Source organism: Schistocerca piceifrons, chromosome X, assembly GCF_021461385.2.
Source record: "Schistocerca piceifrons isolate TAMUIC-IGC-003096 chromosome X, iqSchPice1.1, whole genome shotgun sequence".
Lineage (NCBI taxonomy): Eukaryota > Metazoa > Arthropoda > Insecta > Orthoptera > Acrididae > Schistocerca > Schistocerca piceifrons.
Window position 1 is genome coordinate 180,450,291 of NC_060149.1, and position 15,234 is coordinate 180,465,524.

The 15,234-nt window shown below is 38.5% G+C and overlaps 1 protein-coding gene across 5 annotated transcripts in view; it reads left to right on the forward strand.

Moving 5' to 3' along the window:
* Nucleotides 1-15,234, forward strand: part of LOC124722112 — a 398,005-nt gene that overhangs the window by 231,555 nt on the left and 151,216 nt on the right. For 4 of the 5 annotated variants that reach the window (XM_047247319.1, XM_047247315.1, XM_047247318.1 and 1 more), the window contains 2 exons: nt 428-502; nt 11,748-11,822. In XM_047247319.1, coding sequence (XP_047103275.1) covers nt 428-502; nt 11,748-11,822 — 150 coding nt within the window. The remainder of the gene's footprint in view (nt 1-427; nt 503-11,747; nt 11,823-15,234) is intronic. The other variant, XM_047247317.1, reaches the window with a different exon arrangement.

Consider the following 15,234-nt stretch of genomic DNA (forward strand, 5'->3'; position numbering starts at 1 on the left):
AGAGACAAACGTGACTCAAAGATTCATTTCAGTCAGATTTTCCAGTTTGCATTTTTAATAAGTTTCCCAGATAATTTTGTTCTTTCTGCTGTTAATGCGCTCTCTCTCTCTCTCTCCCCCCCCCCTCTCTCTCTCTGCCCCCCCCCCAGCCCGTCTCCCCCCCCCCAGCCAGTCTCCCCCCCCCCCCCTCCTCCCTTCTTGTTCTCTCTCTCTCTCTCTCTTACAATGACTTGTGCATGAGTCTGCATGTCAGTAGTGTTCAGACTACACTGATGAATCTTGGAGTAGATCCCTTCCTTATTACCTTATTTGCACCCCCTGGAAGGTAAAAGAACTTCTGAATTATTGAACCCATGATATCAATTATTATTTGTTTTGAAGTACAATATTGGGTTTACAATGAGTTACATAATATTGGGTATTTTAGGTGGGGCAAGTGAGGACTATTTCCAGGGATGGCCTCCATTGAAACAGGATCGTAGACACTCTCGACGAAAGCACTGTAAGTTAAATGCATAGAATTAAGAAACTGCCAAATAATGTTTTTTATGTGTATTGCAGGTTGAGCCACTGACTCATAAGGAAAATTCCATTTTATTTAATGATGTTACCTGAATTCAACATTTCTGATACCTCCTTGTCAAAGCATCTAATATAAATATATTTATGTATGCAAAGTTCTGGTTGAGAATTATGTATTATTTAGGAATAAAGGAGACAACTCACTGAAAGGCAGAAGCATTCCATTATCAATAGATACACAAACAAAAGGTGTAGAACTTTGGTAACTTTCAAAATGAACTTCCTATTTCAAGCCGGTAAGAAACACACACACACACACACACACACACACACACACACACACACACACACACACACACCCCTGTGCTATCTCCTCACATTGTGCTCAGTCAACTGACAACTCTTTCCTGGCCCACAGTGAGTGTACTGGGATGAGATGGGGGTGCAGGATGGGGTGGCGCGAGGGATGGAGAGAGGCGGGAGGCAGGAAGGGGTTTTGGGGGAAGCATCTAGTGGCTCATCGGAGAGAGGGGAGCTATCTGTGGGCTAGCGAGGGGTGCAGGTAGAGGTGGCAAGTGGCAGGTGGTAGACAGCTGGGCAAATGTTTCCACAGACTAGGTTGTGAGATGGCAACCCACAACTAGCTGACACGAATTGGGCAGAGGTTCTGGGGCAGGGGATGATGTGTGTATAGATGGCAACCCACAACTAGCTGACACAAATTGGGCAGGGGTTCTGGGGCAGGGGATGATGTGTGTATACACCACACACACACACACACACACACACACACACGTACACACACGTGCAGTGCTCACACACTCACACACACACACGTACACACGTCCACACACGTGCAGTGCTCTGAAAATTCCAAACCCACCACTACGTTCCTCATACACCTAACCAACAACATCCTAACCCATAACAACTTCACCTTTGAAGGGAAGGTATACAAACACATTCATGACACAACCATGGGTACCCGAATAGCACCCTTGTATGCCAGCCTCTTCATGGCCACCTACAGGAAACATCCCTAGCTACCCCAAACTTCTGGCATGTTTCAGGTTTATTGATGACATTTTTATAATCTCAACCCAAGGCAACGACACTTATCGTCATTCCTCCACAACCTCAACACCTTCTGTCCGATCCACTTCACCTGGTCCTCCTCCACCCACCAGGCCACCTTCCTAGATGTCGATCTCCTCCTCTCACATGGCTCCATCAACAGCTCGGTCCACATCAAATCCACCAATCATCAACAGTACCTGACAGATACCACCCCTTCGAGACCAAAAAGTCCCTCCTATATAACCCAGCCACGCGTGGTAGAAAAATGTGCAGTGATAAGAACTCCCTCGCCCAGTATGCTGAAGGCCTCACAAAGGCCTTCACAGATAGGCATTACCCTCCACACCTAACTTACAAACAAGTCTCCAACACCATATCCCCACACACACCTGATCCTCACATCGAGTCCAAGAACTAACCACAAAAAAGTCTCATCCCCCCCCCCCCCCCCCCCAAAAAAAAAAAAATCACCCAGTATACCATCTGGGACTGGAACAACTGAACCATGACTTTCATCAGGGCTTTGATTATCTATCATGATGCCCTGATATAAGGGATATCCTACCTCAAAATACTTGCATCCCTTCCCAAAGTGGTGTTCCACCACTCACCCAACACCCACAACATCCTAGTCCATCCCTATGCCACTCCCACCCCAAATCCCCTGCCACCCAGATACAAGACCTGCCCAGTCGACCCACCTAGAACCACCTATTCCAGCCCCATCACAGGCTTATCCTACACCTTCAAAGGCTGGGCCACCTGTGAAAGCACCCATGTTGTATACCAGCTCTGCTGCATTGACTGCACAGCATTTTACATTGGTATAACAACCAACTAACTGTCAACTAGAATAAATGGCCACAGCCAGACTTTTGCCAAATGCGAGGTGGACCACTGAGTGGCACAACATACAGCAGGGCACAACATGCAATTTTTCAATAGCTGCTTCACAACCCTTGCCATCTGGATCCTCCTCCCAACCACCACCACCACCACAACCACCAGCAGCAGCTTTTGTGTGCTGTGCAGATGGGAGCCCTCTAGTCTGTGAAATCATGTGCCCAGCTGTTTGCCACCTGTCCCCTCTACCTGCACCCCTAGCTAGCCCACAGACTGCTCCCCACTCTCCCACGAGCTGCTACACACTTCCCCCCAACCCCTTCCATGACTTCCGCCTCTCTCCACCCCCACCCCACCCCACCCCACCCCAGCACACTCACTGTGGGCCAGGAAAGAGCTGGCAGTTGACTGAACACAATGTAGAGAGACAGGTGTGCGCGTGCGCGCGCGGCTTTCTTACAAGCTTGAAAAAGGAAGTTCATTTTGAAAGCTAGCAAAGCTCTGCGCCATTTGTTTATGTACCTATTGACGATGGATTGCTTCTGCCTTTCGATGAATCGCCTCCTTTACTCCTGAATAATTCATAACGTAGCTATATTGTTGATTTAGTTGGTAAAATTTGTGTGTATTTTTGCACACACACACACACACACACACACACACACACACACACACAAAATGTTCAAAAGTTTGCTTATTTTCAGAATAAATAAGTGTTTTTGGTAATGAAAGATACTTGCATATTTTGGGCTGTTCATAGAAACATAAAACAAGTGGTTCAGAGTTTCCAGTTTTATGTTAAGGATTGTAGAATACACACATGCATCATCATGAATGGAGGAATTCAAAAGTTGTTTTCGAACAATAATACTTACACATTGTACACCAATGGATCAACCATACATTTCCATCATATATGAGCCATACAAATATAGTACATACATAACTCTCATAATAGTATGCCTTAACACAGCCCATAAAAACATGGTGTGCCTTGGCACAATTACAGTAGTATACATTTTGGTGATAACTCCACACTTAATAATTGACGCATTGTAACAATCAAAGATGCAAATATTATGTTATCATCAAAGAGATAAAGTCGATGCCCGCACACACAGTATGAATGTCTGAAAGGTTACAGATATTCTTTGGTATATACAAAGATTACAGCAACAGAAATAACATGGTGTCCTTTCTCTAAAAAACAACGCAAATATATACCCTGTTATAATGTTTTATATCGTCTTTACTAGTACAGGAATTAAAAAGAAGGCATTTATGTGCACTAAACATTGTGAAAGAGATAAATTCAAAGGACTGTAATGGAGTAGAACATTATAAACTGTTATACTATGCGATAAAACATACATAACTACTTCATCCCTCAGTTACCACATAATACAATGGTTTTTAATGTTCTACTCCATTAGCAACATAATGCATACATAATAACTTCATGTGTCAGTTACCGCATAGTATGACAGTTTTTAATGTAATATAACACATTGCAACAGGTTATGTATGTATGCTATTATTCAGAAGAAAGACTCCATGTTATTTTTGTGTCTCTGTTGCTGTAATCTTGGGCTAGATCAAAGAACATTTGTAACCTTTTTTGACATTGATACTATGTATGTGTTTCAACTTGATCTCTTTGACAATCACACAGTATTTATACCTTTGACATTTGTCATGTGCCACTTGTTAATCGTGGAGTTATCACTAAATGTGCACCACTGTAATTGTGCCAAGGCACAGCACGTTTATGTGGATTGTGTTAAGGCATACTGTTATAACGGTTACATATGTTCTATATTTTTATGACTCACACATGATGAAAATGTGTTTTTGATCCACTGATGTGCAATGTGTAAGTATTATGATTTGAAAATGACATTTTTAAAATCTTCCATTTGCTATGACACTTCTGTATATTCTGTAGTTGCTTTTTAAAACCTTAGTTTCCTCCTTGAAGAGAATGGTAGAGAGTAACCATAAAATTGTACAGCTGGTGGCGAAAATAAGCTTTTTCCAAGTTTCTTAATTAAATGAAGGAGATTTTATAGAATTTTTCAAAAGCATTTGCAGAAGAGTCTAAAAAAAAGTGGAAAGGTGTCCATTTTGTGGACAGGTACTTCGTTGCATGTATTAACTCCTCTCCTGAAGATTATCACCTCCAATCGTTATGTGAACAATGATACTGAATATTGTAAGTGTCCTGGGAACAGAGTTATATTGAGTAATCCATTTATTAGTAAGTTGTAAATTAAGCATATGATTCCATGCATACATAAATAACTAGAGGCAGCTGAAGTCACACTGAAAGCTGTTGCTGAGTGTCACGGACATGACTAAAATTATGAGATGCAAAATTGCTATAATTTGATGTCTCCTTCTGCAATCTTTGGATGTTAGACCATATACTAGTTGAATCATTCAGATTTCCAATTATTTATATTTTTCTTCTTTTCTTGTTTGAATCAAATAATTAGTGTATCGTATTAACACTTCAATTTTTTGCAGACAACCGTGTGATTATTTACAGTGTATTGTTCTTTCATAAATATAACTTTGACTTATACTCATTTGGTAATAACTGTTAACAACTTTCAGTTTTTATGTTCAATGTTTATGTAATTGTTGTCTTTGATGTGTATGGAAATACATTGGAATGAAGTACTCAGAGTTCCTCCTTAGGATTTCGTACAGCATTGGTAGCTCCATGCAGCACTTGCTGTAATTTTGATGTTCCTGATAACTCAACTCTGTCCACTACACATCACCCAGAAAGTACCTCAAAATATTAAAATAAGAAACAACTATTGGAACATACAAAAATATTATTGACATGTAAATTACAGTGCTTTCTGGAATACTTGCATTTTTTTTCATTTCAGTTACTACTAAATTGGACAGTAAGGTTGCTTTAACATACACCTGTTCATTTATAGACAACCAGACACGGAAATTTTTGCATCTTTAATACACATGGGAAATTTCCCAAAATTTAATTCTGCTAAATTCTGTGCTGTCTTAACTCAGAGGATTGTTTCGTAATGAAAAATAATGGCATCCAATCATGTTTCATCTGCTATATCACGTAATCCATTTATGAATCAAACTGAACTTTTGTATCGATGATGCAATGAGATTTTGTGCAGAATGTGAATACGCTACAGGCATAATAGTTGCAGTCTTTCATCTTGATATATTCGCTGAACCCATGTTCATGCAACATGGAGACACACAGTAAATTGGTAGGGGATAAGCTATTTTCATCTCCAAAAGAAACTTACTGCATCAGTGTCATCATTCAATTGGCATGTAAGTACATGGAAGCATGCCATTTTTTACACAGTGTATGACACACTATTCCATATGAGGCATGAGAAATTTTTGCTACTAGGCTAACACTTCTGGTGCTTTCAGCAGCACCATTGATGTCTAAGAAACCATGTACAGTTACTGAGGCTATTTCCTTTGGACTTTCGTAGATGAGTGGCATTTGGTAATGATGATATGAAAGATTTTGTACTATTTGTGTGACCTTGTTGTTCAGGAGCATTAAACCTTACTCTTCTTTTCAGTGTTACTTGACAGTGCTGTAAGCCCACAGTATTGAGTCACCTGTGTAAAACATATCTTCAGGCTAGTGAAGTTACATGAAAGAAAATGAACGTTTTTAGTTAATAAGCATGGTTTTTCAAATCTATTTGACTTGAACAGGAAAGAGAAGTAAACAGCAATTTAAACTTCAACATTTAAACAGTTAAATTTCTGCAGTTGTGACTTGATGCAAACTATTTTGCTTGATGTGAGTGATAATATTATCACCTTATGAAATATTGTGCAATCATCCTGGATTATCTTTCACAGTAATGCTAACAAATGAAGCTAGTTGTGATAAGTGTGATTTGTGTACATCATGGTTTTTCAGTGAGTTTTATCAGAATGTCTTTTAAAAATCAGAATCATGCTTTCAAAAATTTTTGCAGCATTGAACCATAATGAATCTCATTGACATAGCTCCATGGATATTCCTTAGTTTTCAATTTGTAGGGGTCCTATCAGGTTCCTATAAGCTGCACCATGGACATTCTGTAATTTTCAGTTTGTGGGGATCCTATCAAGCTACTAAAACATATATCTAAATCATACATGCCCATAAACTTTCAGATATTAACAAAAAATTCTATAAGTAATAGATGAGTCCAAAATATTAAAAAGAATAATCCGTAATCAAATAAGAAATACAATTTAATGGAACTTAGCTGAAAACCAGTTTGATTTTAGGCAGAACAGAAGTACAAGGGAAGCCATCTTAATGTTACTACAGGTTAAAGACAAAACACTGGCTGTATGAAAACATCTATTTATTGCATTCATTGATCAAGAAAAAGCTTTTGAGAATGTGAACTCAAAAATGTTAATGAAGACTATGTATAATCATCTAATCCTTGTCTGGTATTGAAATACAAGAGGCTTGCATACAGGAAGAAGTTCAGCCAATATAGAGAGTAGAATTGCACATGCATAGGCAGTGTATTAAAGAAAAATGTTCTTATATCAAGGAACATAAATGTGGAGATTGAATGAAAACAGACTTATTTTAGAACTTAGTATGGAGTCTGGCCTCATATGGCTCAGAAGTATGCACTATTGGTGCATGTGACAAGGAATTTCTGGAGGCATTTGAAATTTGATCCTGGAGCAAGATGGGAAAGATTTTGTGAACAGAAAAAAAATCATAAATGAAGAATTTGTAGAAGACTTGGTGACAAAAGATCTCTATTATCAACAGCATAGAAAAAGTCAATCACTTGGCCATCTGTATTGAGCCACTAGTTTCTTTAGTTAGTGTTATGGAAGGAATGATTCAAGGCAAGAGAGACAAAGTAAGACCTAGACTCCAATACTCTAGACAGATCAGAGATTGATGTAGGAGAAGGCTCATATGAGGAAATGAAGTGGTCAATAGGAAACAGAGATAACTGGAGAAGAATAATTGCTGCCAACACATCTTCAGATTCAGGAGACCACTTCTTCAGCATCAGTTCTGTATCAGACGAGGAATGTGTTTTTGATAATCTTCATTTAATTAGTTAATGAGCAGAAAGAGTTAAAGTTCAATGGTGTAACACTCTGATGCAGATTTATCTGAAGTTAACACTCCAATATAAAGCTAATATCATGTTGTGTTATGTCCCCTACAATAGCTTTTGCTTCCCTTACAGCATCTTAACCCTCTCACTTCGAAAATTATCTAATGTGGTCTTCTGCCATTACCTGTTCTGCCTTCATAACCAGTAAGATTTATTTACTGAAAGAAAACTATATTTTTAAGTTAAATAATATGGCAGCTGCTATGAAACCGTTATTTAGCTTTAGCATGTTGACATAACTACCATGAAGCCACTAATGAAGATAAATGGAGAGGGGTAGTGTATCTACACACAAAATAGAGCCTACATATTATCCTATAATAGAGAATGCCCCCTTAATACAATAACTGTGACCTTGGTGCTTGCTCTGCCACTCGGACTGTGTGGATCCTTCTAGTTGCCATCAGTATGCCAGCAATGTGTCAATGAACCTAGGTGTAACACATGTGTTTGGTTTCCACTATCCACTGGACCACAAATTATGGTAGTAGCTCGTGTTGTTGGATCTCTGTCTTCACCTCCCACAATCCAGTCTTGTCTGCGTTTGTTACTACTTCCTCTTTTTTTTCCGCAGCTCGTGGTCTCATGGTCGCGTTATTGCTTCCTGAGCACGGGGTCCCAGATTCGATTCCCGGCGGGGTCAGGGATTTTTCACCTGCCTTGAGATGACTGGGTGTTTGTGTTGTCCTCATCATTTCATCATCATTCATTAAAATGGAGAGAATGGTCTGAGCAAAGGTTGGAACTTTGTACGGGCGCTGATAACCGCACAGTTGAGCGCCCCACAAACCAAACATCACCACCACTTCCTCTTTTTCTTCATTGCTTTCTCTCATATGTCTTCATGTTGACTTCCAAGGATGTCAGTTATCACATATTTCACCTTTTGATGTTTGTTGTTCATTTTTTGTCCCACTTTCTTTTTGTTTCTGTCAGAACCTTCTAGTAGTCCCACTTTTCTTCAACTCTGTCATCTGTTTTGCTGGATAAAGTTTGGTACCAAATGAGGTGGCACAATGGTTAAGATACAGATTCACATTCAAGTGTAACTGAATTAAAAACTGACATGTGCCCATCTCAATTTATCTTTTCCATAGTTTGCATACATTGTGTAAGGCAGTTATGTAAATGGTACATTTGAAAAGGCATTATCACATTCCTTCCCCATTCTTGTCCTGTGTGAGTTGTGCTAAGTTTAGTTACCTCATTGTTGACAAGAGGATGAATGTTAATCAACTTTCTAGATTTATATTTGTATATTTATTGATCCACTCAATCATTCAATGTACAGAAGTGTGCATAATAATATAGGACAAGTCAAACAAATGATATCACAATGTATACAGATATAGCACTGTTTCTTGTAGTGTACATCTTACTAAAGATATCTTACATATTTATTCATAATAATACCAGAGTAAGAATAAGTTCAAATAATAATGCTGGTAACCAAACAGCAAAAGTCCACAAATGGACAAGAGATTATTTCTAATGAAACAGTTTCATTTTGAAACATAATAAAAATATATAATTTAATTTATGAGATATCACATTCAAGAAAGCCTTGTATGCTGTAAAAGCAATGCTTTGTTAGGAGTGTTCTTCAGGTTTTTTAAAAATTTTGTTGATTGTTAATACTTCCTACTGCTTTTGGGAGATGGATGTAGAGTTTGATTCCCATACACTCAACACTATTGCTATACAGTTTAAAACACTTCATTTTTCTGCTTTCATCATGGAGATGTTATTTATGTGAAAGATTGCATTTAATGGTTTTTGAATCACTGTAATTTCTGTAAGTGTAAAACATGCATTTTGTGTACTGTTTGTAGTGCTGCATTGATGTTTCTATTTGGGGGGGGGGGGGAGGACGGCAGAGTAGAATGGGAAATGAGTCTTAACCAATTCTTTGACCTTGTTTCATGATGGTGATGTCCAAATTCCTGTGCAATCTGTTGATGTTTTGTTTAATATAACCAACAAGTTCAAATATATATTGGCTAAACAACAGTTTACACATTTCTCTTTTAGCGTAGTACTGAATGTAAAAGAGCACAATACATGCATGTCAATGTGCTAGCATTTAGCTCATCCCTCACTGAGTGGAGCACAAAACAAACTTTTCATAGCCTGGAACTAATAACGTCAATGTGGCTTTACCATGTGAATGTATCAGTTATGTCATTCCAGAGATTCATCTGTATTTGATATAAGGATATTAGTTTCATCGGTGAAGAGAAATACCTTGCTAGTGGGTAGGGTGGAAGGAAGGTCATTTGTATTAAGTAGAAATAACAAGGGACCTAGAACAGAGCCCTGTGCCACACCATTTTTTATGGCTTGTGTAGATGAGTGCACCCCATTTAGGATTCCTGACTGAGTTAATTTATATCAACACATTGTGCTTGGTCTTTCACATAGCTGCTGAGCCAGCCGTGTGTAGTTCCCCTTGTACCATAAGAATCCAGTGGTGGCTTTATTTTCTTGGAAACCTTACTGAGCAGAAGAAAGAATGTTGTTTTTTGTAATAAATGATTTGTGTGTGGCACCCATTGCATATTCAAATGTTTTGCTGAATATAGACAGCACTGCAACTGGACGGTAGTTGCTAGGATCTTCTTTACATCCATTTTTATGTATGAGTATGACCTTTGCTATTTTCAGTTTTCTTGGGAATACCGCGTCTGAAAATAAAGTATGTATTACATGAGACAGCGGTTTACTAATAAGTTTGCTGCAATGGTGGAGAAGGAAGCAAGAGATCATGTCTTCTCCTGCTGATGATTTTTTCTTTATTTTACTATGAATTATATTTTCTATCTCTGCTCCCGATGTTGGTAATAAAAACATCGTGTTGGTGAAGGAGGCTGCTTGAGGGAGGCAATTACTTTTTAGATGTTCTGTTAGTTTTTCTACAGTTTCAATAAAGTATGAGTTAAATTCTTGAGCTACTTTTCTTGGTTAGTTATCAACGTTGCATTTACTCGAAGTTTAATGTTACTAACATTATCCTCACATATGCCCATTCTTGCATTAATTATTTGCCACATGGATTAGCTTTTATTGTATGAAGATTTCAGAAAGGTGTTACGGTGTAGTTTTTTTAGCAGCATTCACCACATTTATAAATGATGATGTGTATTGTTCACTTTGGCAAGATTAGTTGTGCTGAGGGAGACGAGCTCTCTCTCTCCCTCTCTGCTGAGGTTGTAATACCTGTTGTAATCCAGTTGGAGGATACTCTGTTACAATTTTTTTTGTTTTTAAAGGGGAAATGGCAATTGAAATAGTAACAGGAAATGTTTAAAAAGGTTTCATGTTTTTCATCTATTATTTGAGAGTGGTATGCAGTCTCCCAGTTTTCTCTCTGCATATAGCACAAAAAATGGACATTGCTTTGACAAAAATTTCTGCTTTGTGTTGTCATTATTTTGGGTTGATGTTAACTTCTCAGAAATACTGGCAGTGTAATCAATGCATTATGGTCAGAAAATCCTAGATTTACAGATCTAACAGAACAATCCATGTTGCTAACTACTTGGTCAAGAGCACTTACTTCATTTGGTTACCCTAGTTGGGGATGTACACTGCATATCAAGGTTGCAACAGTTCATGAAATGTTTAAAATTACAATGATCTTCACCTTCTGTAAGGAAATTGAGATTAAAATCACCACAGATTTCCTTTTTACCACTTTTTCTAATACTTGTGTCAAATTACTGTAAAGGACGACAAGCTGCCCGAAGAAGATCTATAAACTGATATTACATTCACACTGATACCTTTCATTTCAACACCTGACAGTTCTATGTCTTTCTTTGTAGAGTGAGAGTTGCATATGTCCAGTGGTGAAGCTGCAACATTGTCTTTCACAAATATGCAGCTTCCTCCACCCCTGAAAACTTTCCTTGAGAAGTGATGCACTAGTGTGAATGGTGGTAACACCTATTTCAAGAGACATCATGTAGTATTAGCCAATAAGCAAAATGCAATTTTTCTGTTTCTGTTTCATGTGGCTTTTCTTGAGTAGGTTAATTTATTAATTTTGTAATTTAATCATCCTCTAAATATACTAGAAAATACCATATTTAGCCTCTGTACACTTCATACTACAACATGTTGTGAAATTTTGTCTTTCAGCAAGTGTGTCCGAAGATGAAGAGACTGTGTATGGGTCACCTGAACCATGTGCAGAACCTGCTGTTGCTGCAGAATGTAAGTAACTTAAAATAATATTTTGTGATGTTACATGTTCACAAAGAAATTGTTTGTTACTCAACAATTCCAACCATGATGGATGGCAGCTATACCCACATACAGAGACTCTGGTGAAGCACTCAGTCAACTAAGTCTAAGAAAGGCTTCTGGTCCTGACAACATCCCACAGGAATTGATGCAAAATGGAGATATAGCCTTGAAGACTATTCTTTTCACTCTTCATCTTAATTTGGGAAACTGAGGAAGTACCTGATAGCTAGAAGAATGCTACAATCATCATTATCCTCAAGAAAGGTGATAGTAGTGCATGTGGAAACTACCATGGTGTATTGTCAATTGCAGGTAAAATTCACACAAGAATTCTATGAAATAGGCTCCAAATTATTTCAGAGGAGATTTTGCCTGAATTTTGTAGTGGGGTTTCCGAACATCCAGAGGCACAACAAAAGATATGACCTTCCATTCTAGAGAACTCCAGGAGCAATGCAGAGAGTAACAGAAGCTTGTATATTTTGTTTTCAGTGACCAGAAAAAGGCTTTTGATTCAAGACCTAAATATGCCTCGTGGAAAGTACTGGAACACTTTGGATGTCCTGAAGGCTATGTGGAATTGGTTCAAGCTCTTAATGATGGCATGTCTGGTCAGATTCTCCACAGTAAATCTGCCTTGAAATCATTCCCATCACTCAGAGTTTGAATGAAGGCAGTGTACTAGCTTCTATACTCTTTGCCCTGTACATGTCTGTCATGCTGTATGAATCATCTCCAAACAACCACATTAAGTTTCATTTTGATGGAGGTCCCTTCAATCTGGCAAGACTTCATTCATAAAGACGTACCCTTGTTACCCATGTGACAGAACTACAGTATGCTGGTGACACCGCATCTCCTTCTCCAACACATGGAAAGCGAGAGTGCCCATACAGTAGTTCGTAGAGGGAGACCTACATCTGGGATCTGAAGTATTTTTCATGTTTTGGAAGACAAAAGAGAACTTTTAAGTAGCCATAAATAAAAGTTTCATTTCCAACCATGTTAAAAACCTGTATAATATCGACTTTTTAATTATTTTCTTGAAAGAAAAATATCTGACAACACTATATTTTTTTTATTTCCGTGAGAGCTGGGGGGGGGGGGGGGCAGGAGGAGGGGTCAGGCTGACTCTCCCCCCATGATGTATGGGTGCCCTTGCTGCAGAGTTAAAACAGTCAGTCAGCTGCTTTAAAACTGCATGTGATAGCTTTGGTCTTGCAAAGCCTGCCCCAGGATTAGCTCTTTCTGAGTTCAACATCTCCATCTTAGACATGACAGTGGAGCAGATTCATCACTTTCCATGCCTTGGAAGCACCTTGTTTAAACAGTGAACTTGTGAACAGGATGCTGATCAAAGGATTGGGGCTGCCCATGTGGCATTCAGTCAGTTAATTCACAGTCTCTTTATGAATAAATACCTGAAGCTGCATACCAAACTCATGGTGTACAGAGCTGTTGTCATTTTCATGCTCCTGTATGGCTGTGAAACTTGGTCACATTATCATCGTGATATCAAAAAGCACGAGTGCTCCACCAGCAAAAAGTGATGCATCTTGAACATTAAGTGGGAGGACTATGTGCCCAACACTGTGGTTCTCAAGAAGTGCATCTAAACAGTATTGAGGCAAGTCTCATTAACTGAGACAGTTAGACAGTGTTCACTGTGCAAGTGATACCAGGGACTTCCACACTGAATTCTTTATGGTGAATTATTCTCTGGCAGTAGGCCTTATGGATAGCTGAAATACATCAAGAAGACAACTGGTATAAATATACAGACCTGGGAACAATTTCATGTGGCTGTTTACTGCGGAAGAACTCTACATCCACACTGTCAACTTTTTTGAAGGTTTGAGTTAGTTAAATAATGGAAAATCCAGGTTAGAATATCAACAATAAAAGGGAAAGATAGATTGCTACTCACTGTAAAGATGACTCATTGCGCTGCAGACTTGCACATTAGCTTTTGGCCAAAGCCTTTATCAATGAAGGACACACACACACACACACACACACACACATTCATTCACAGAAGCAAACACACTTCACGCACACATGACTGCCATCTCCAGCAGCTCGGACCAGAATGTATTCTGGTCTGAGCTGCCGGAGATGGTAGTCGTGTGCATGAGATATGCTTGCTTTGTGTGTGTGTGTGTGTGTGTGTGTGTGTGTGTGTGTGTGTGTGTGTGTGTGTGTGTTTCCTTTCCAGATGACGACTTTGGCCAAAAGCTAATGTGTAAGTGTCTTTTCATTGTGCCTGTCTGCAGTTCAGCATGTCATCTTTGTGGAGTAAGTTAGTTGAACATGCTGAACATTTCAAAGTTTTTCGAAAAGGATATACAGAGGTGAGTTAGTAATTCCCACCCACCATGTTTTACACATTACAATAGAGATTCCCCTACAGAATATGAGTAGTAGTCAATGAGTAACTGTCTCAGTTTATTTTCAAATTTTACTTTGCTGCCTGTCAGACATATTATATCACTGGGTAAGTGATCAAAAATTTTTGTTACAGCGTTGTGCACCCAATTTTGTGTTAAAGACAACCTTAATGTGAAGTAATGAACGTCTTTTTTTCCTTCTGGTGGTGTAATTATGTACATCATCATTCTTTTTGAACTGTAGTGGATTATTTACAACAAACTTCATGCGGGAATAAATATACTGTGAAACAGTAGTCAGATTGCCCAACTCCTTAAACAGATGTCTACAAGATGGTAATGGGTGAGCACCACATGTTATTCTTACAGCACATTTTTCAGCAACAAAGACTTTCTTTCTTAAAGATGAGTTACCCAGAACATTATTTCATATGACCTTATTGAATGAAAATATGCAAACTTACTGATTTGTCTCTCCCCAAGATTTTCAGTGATTCTAAGTGCAAATGTGACTGAAGTAAGTTGTTTTAGGAGTTCCAAAGTGTGCTTTTTCCTGTTTAAATTTTCATTGATGTGGATACCAAAGAGTTTTGAAGTTTCTACGCTATTTACTATTACCTCACCATGTGTTACCCTTATCATTGGTGTAGTATCCCTACATGTGTAGAACTGAGTGTGTTCTGTCTTCCTAAAATTCAGATTAAGATCATTTGCAGATAACCAGTTAATGATACTTTTAAGAACTTTACCATTTGTTCTGTTTCTGTATGTATACTGGGATTTATTACAATGCTAGTGCCATCTGCAAAAAGCGCTAATTCTCCTTGTTGTATATTACGCTGAATATCATTCACATATATGAGGAATTATCCACTGGCTGCCTACGCCAACAATTCCATAAAACTTCAATTTATTTAGGAGAATATTGTGATTCACACAGTCAAATGCCTTAGATGGGTCGCAGAAAATACTAACCAAGACTATTTTATTAT